This window comes from Leptodactylus fuscus, chromosome 8 (genome assembly GCF_031893055.1).
Source record: "Leptodactylus fuscus isolate aLepFus1 chromosome 8, aLepFus1.hap2, whole genome shotgun sequence".
Taxonomy (NCBI): Eukaryota; Metazoa; Chordata; class Amphibia; order Anura; family Leptodactylidae; genus Leptodactylus; species Leptodactylus fuscus.
This window is the reverse complement of record NC_134272.1, coordinates 60,342,375-60,346,231: the sequence shown is the minus strand read 5'-3', so window position 1 is coordinate 60,346,231 and position 3,857 is coordinate 60,342,375. Positions and strand designations below refer to the sequence as shown.

The following is a 3,857-nucleotide window of genomic DNA, read 5'->3' as shown; positions in this document are numbered from 1 at the left end:
AAATAAAGTAAATAAAAGTTCTAAATCCCTCCTTTCCCTAGAATAGATACAAAAGTAGAGAATTACTATGAAACACATACACATTAGGTATCCCTGTGTCTGACAGTGCCCGATCTACTGAATATAGGGGATCTGCAGTGCTCCTGTTCTGTCGAGAAGGGGTTAATAGGAGCACTGCAGATACTCTATATTCGGCCAGCCTAAATTCCAAGTGGGGGAAGAAAAACTCAGTCCTCAAGCTCAGGGAAGGAGCAGACAGACAACCAAAACACCCCCTCCCCTTCCCCAGCACCCTGCAACTACTGCACCCAAAAACTCCGACCATTTTAATTTTTGAAATTTTCCAGTACTTGCTTCATTTCCCCCCTAGGCTTATACTCGAGTCAATACGTTTTCCCAGTTTTTTGTGGTAAAATTAGGGGCCTCGGCTTATATTCGGGTCGGCTTATACTCGAGTATATACGGTAACGTAAAATGATCACAACAATAGTGTAAAATATACAAATACTTTTTTATTGACAATATTCTACACACAATAATCCATTCCCTCAGCTGAGGATGCATTGCTTGTTGGTGCTTTAGTGGTATGCCTGGCTAAGACCATCAACCAAGACAGCAAAGAACTTCTCAATGGAATGTTGAACTTGGGGAGTAAAGGTATTTCCGAGCTTGGCAGCCAAGACGACCACCAGAACCTCTCCAAAGAGCTGTAGAGAAAATAATACAATTGCGTTAATTTTGCTTAATTTAGTTGTGTCCATGTATCAAGTTGTGTCACATATACATGTGAATATGACTGCATTATATCATTGTTATGTGCTGTGCATCCTGATTTATTTTAGAGAGGGTATAAGGGTTATTTATGATGTTATATTTAGAGCTATAAACCTTTATGTGCCAAGACTGTAGTATTACTGAAATTAAAGCATTAACAATTTTGTGTGTCTAAAGGTTCTTCCATATATAAATAAAAATGCTATAATATAACAGAATATGATACATACCCTAAAGTTCTCGGGATCCACATACAGTTTGAAAGCATGGACTTCGCTGAGGTCATGGAGAGAGCCCTTCACGTTGTCCAGATGGCTGACGGCCTCACCAATAGCTGTCAGGACCTTCTTTCCATGGGCATGGACCTTGGCATTTCCAGCAATGGCAGTGGGGTTGGACAGGTTTCCGAAGCTGCTGAAATATCTCTGAGTCCAGGGGTACACAACCAGAAGCCTAACAAAAGAAAGAGAAAAAACAGCTTTATGATATATCCACATATCAAAATGCTAAATTAAAAGAGCAAGGACCCATGCAGACAGCCATATTATCCATCTGTATTGTAAGGAGCTGTAATATAATATCCATACCTATTGTGCACCCATTCTGTATTTATACAAGCACATGTTCTATCATGACATATATCAGAGTTATTGTCACCTCTAAGTACTTGCTCCATGGAGAAAATTAGATGCAACATATGGAAGCAAACAGTGCAATTATACAATTATATAGATTAACATAAAACTCAAAAAATGGGCCAGAAAAATTTGTTGGAACCTTGGCGGTGTGGGCAATATAAAATGCATCAGTGTCAGTGCAAAATCAGTCAACATTCGAATTAAATGAAACGCTATGGCAGGAGACCCCGGAGGACCCCACTGCTGACACAGAGACATAAAAAAAAGCTAGACTGCAGTTTGCCAAAATGTACATGAGTAAGCCAAAATTCATCTGGAAAACATCTTGTGGAAAGAAGAGACTGGGTGCCTTGACTGTGTGCAACTGCATCCTCAGTTATGGGGCTTCCAGCAGGACAATGACCCCAAACGTAATTCAAAAAGCACCCAGAAATAGATGGAAACAAAGCAGTGGAGAATAGAAGCTTGTTTATGGTTATAGGAATCCATACAATACACGGGCTATAGAAATACAGGCTACCAAGTCTACAAAAATTGCCAAGACTGCTAATGGATACAGCAGGGAACTGTGGCAAAGGAGCAATATAAGTTAAATATGTAGCTAGAAATAGAGGTTTTGTTCATTACCTGGTCAGAGCGTCATGTCCATCCTGCTCAACATTAACCTTGGACCACACGGAGGTGATGGCTGCCTTTTCTTCAGCTGTCCAGTGAACCATGGTGGCTGTCAGTTGTGAGTTGCTACTGCTTCTATGGTGAGAAGTAGAGGGCTCTGAAACACTTTGCTTTGGATGTAAGATTTATAGGGTGCTTAGTATGTCCCACCCACCCTCATTATGCTGTGTCACCTTATTGTTTCTACTGTAAGACCCCAGTTTATGCTGATATGGAAATTATATCACTGACATTGCTATTTGATGTCATTTCTTGTTCATATGTTCATGATTTTTTACGTCTCCATCTACTTTTGCTGATCATATGCAAGTTGTTTGGTGCACATGTTAAAATAGATAAGAAATGAACAGCAGTGTATCCAAAATCAACATGATTCATCCTGTAGGTCAGGGTCTCTCAACCTTTTCAGATTTGGGGCAGCCCTGGAAAAAAAAAAGTCCTTGGGGCACCCCTACACAATAATTTTTTATCAAAGACCAAAAAAAAAGAACTAGTTTTCATGTGCTTTTTTTTTTTACAGTCTATAAAATTCCAACTGTAAAGACGTTAAAATTGCATGCTTTTTCTCTTGCAGTTTTGATTGTGACTGCATCACAACTGCACCATGTGAATGCATCCTCAAAGCTACACCAGCCACTACTTTCTGCCCAGCACATACGACAATTCTCCTCTTACCACTACCAAGTTCCCTTAGTGGTCCCACATAGTATCATGCTCCTCAGTGAGCCACCATGCAGTACATGCTCCCCAGTGACCCCCAGGCACCTAATAATGCTCCTCAGTGGCCACTAAGCACCTAATAATGCTTCCTAGTGCCCCAAGACACCTAATAATGCTCCCAGCTGGTCCTCAGACAACTAATAATGCATCCCACTGGATCTTACATACTTAATAATGCTCCCCAGTGGCCCCCAGGCAAGTAGTATTGTTCTTTAGTAGCCCAGCAAGTAATAATGCCTCCTGTTAACCTCAGACAAGTAATAATGTCCACCAGTGCCCCCCAGGTAAGTAATAATGTCCCTGAGTGACATTAAGCCTCTATTCAGCTTATTAAAGGGTTTAGGCATGTAGTATTAGATGTTTGGGATGTCTCTTCATTGATCCCAATTGATCATGTTATGCTTGGTTCACACATCAGTATGCCATCCGTCTATTTGAATTCAGTTTGAGACTAAAAACGGACTGATGCACATACTGACGCTGTGGAGCATTTTACTGGGCCATCTGGGAAGCATAACATTATACTGTGGGGGCTCTGGAAGCACATTATAGTGTGTGGTGACCATTGTGGAGCAGTAAATTGATGTGGGCCCTCAGGGGAGCATATTATATTGTGTGGGCCACTGTGGAGCATTTTACAGGTAGGAACCCTCTAAGGAGCATATTATATTGTGTGGGACCACTGTGGAGCATAATACTGGGGGGAGCCCTCTGGGGAGCATACTATGTTTTGTGGGGCCACTGTGGAGCATTATACAGGTGGCAGCCCTCTGGGGAACATATTATATTTTTTAAGCTCACTATGGAGCATTATACTGGTGGGGGGATCTGGATAGCATATTATATTTTGTGGGGCCACTGTGGAGCATTATGCTGGGGGTGGCACTGTGGTGACCTTTTATACTGTGTGGGGCTGTTGGGGAGTATATTATACTGTATGGGGACACTGTAGAGCATTACACTAGGGGTGGTCTCTGGGGAGTATTATATTATATCATGTTATATTATAGTATACTAGATGTGTGGTGGTCACTGTGGGGAATTATATTG

General features: G+C 41.5%; 1 protein-coding gene across 1 annotated transcript; it reads right to left on the bottom strand.

Annotated features, from left to right (window-relative positions):
* Positions 1-515: 515 nt before the first annotated feature.
* Positions 516-2,177, bottom strand: LOC142217697 (hemoglobin subunit beta-2-like). Its single transcript, XM_075286043.1, has 3 exons — positions 2,040-2,177; positions 1,005-1,227; positions 516-707 (listed from the first exon to the last, which is right to left on the bottom strand). The coding sequence occupies exons 1-3, from the start codon at positions 2,129-2,131 to the stop codon at positions 579-581; spliced, it is 444 nt and encodes a 147-aa protein (XP_075142144.1). The 5' UTR covers positions 2,132-2,177; the 3' UTR covers positions 516-578.
* Between the last annotated feature and the right edge of the window lie 1,680 nt (positions 2,178-3,857).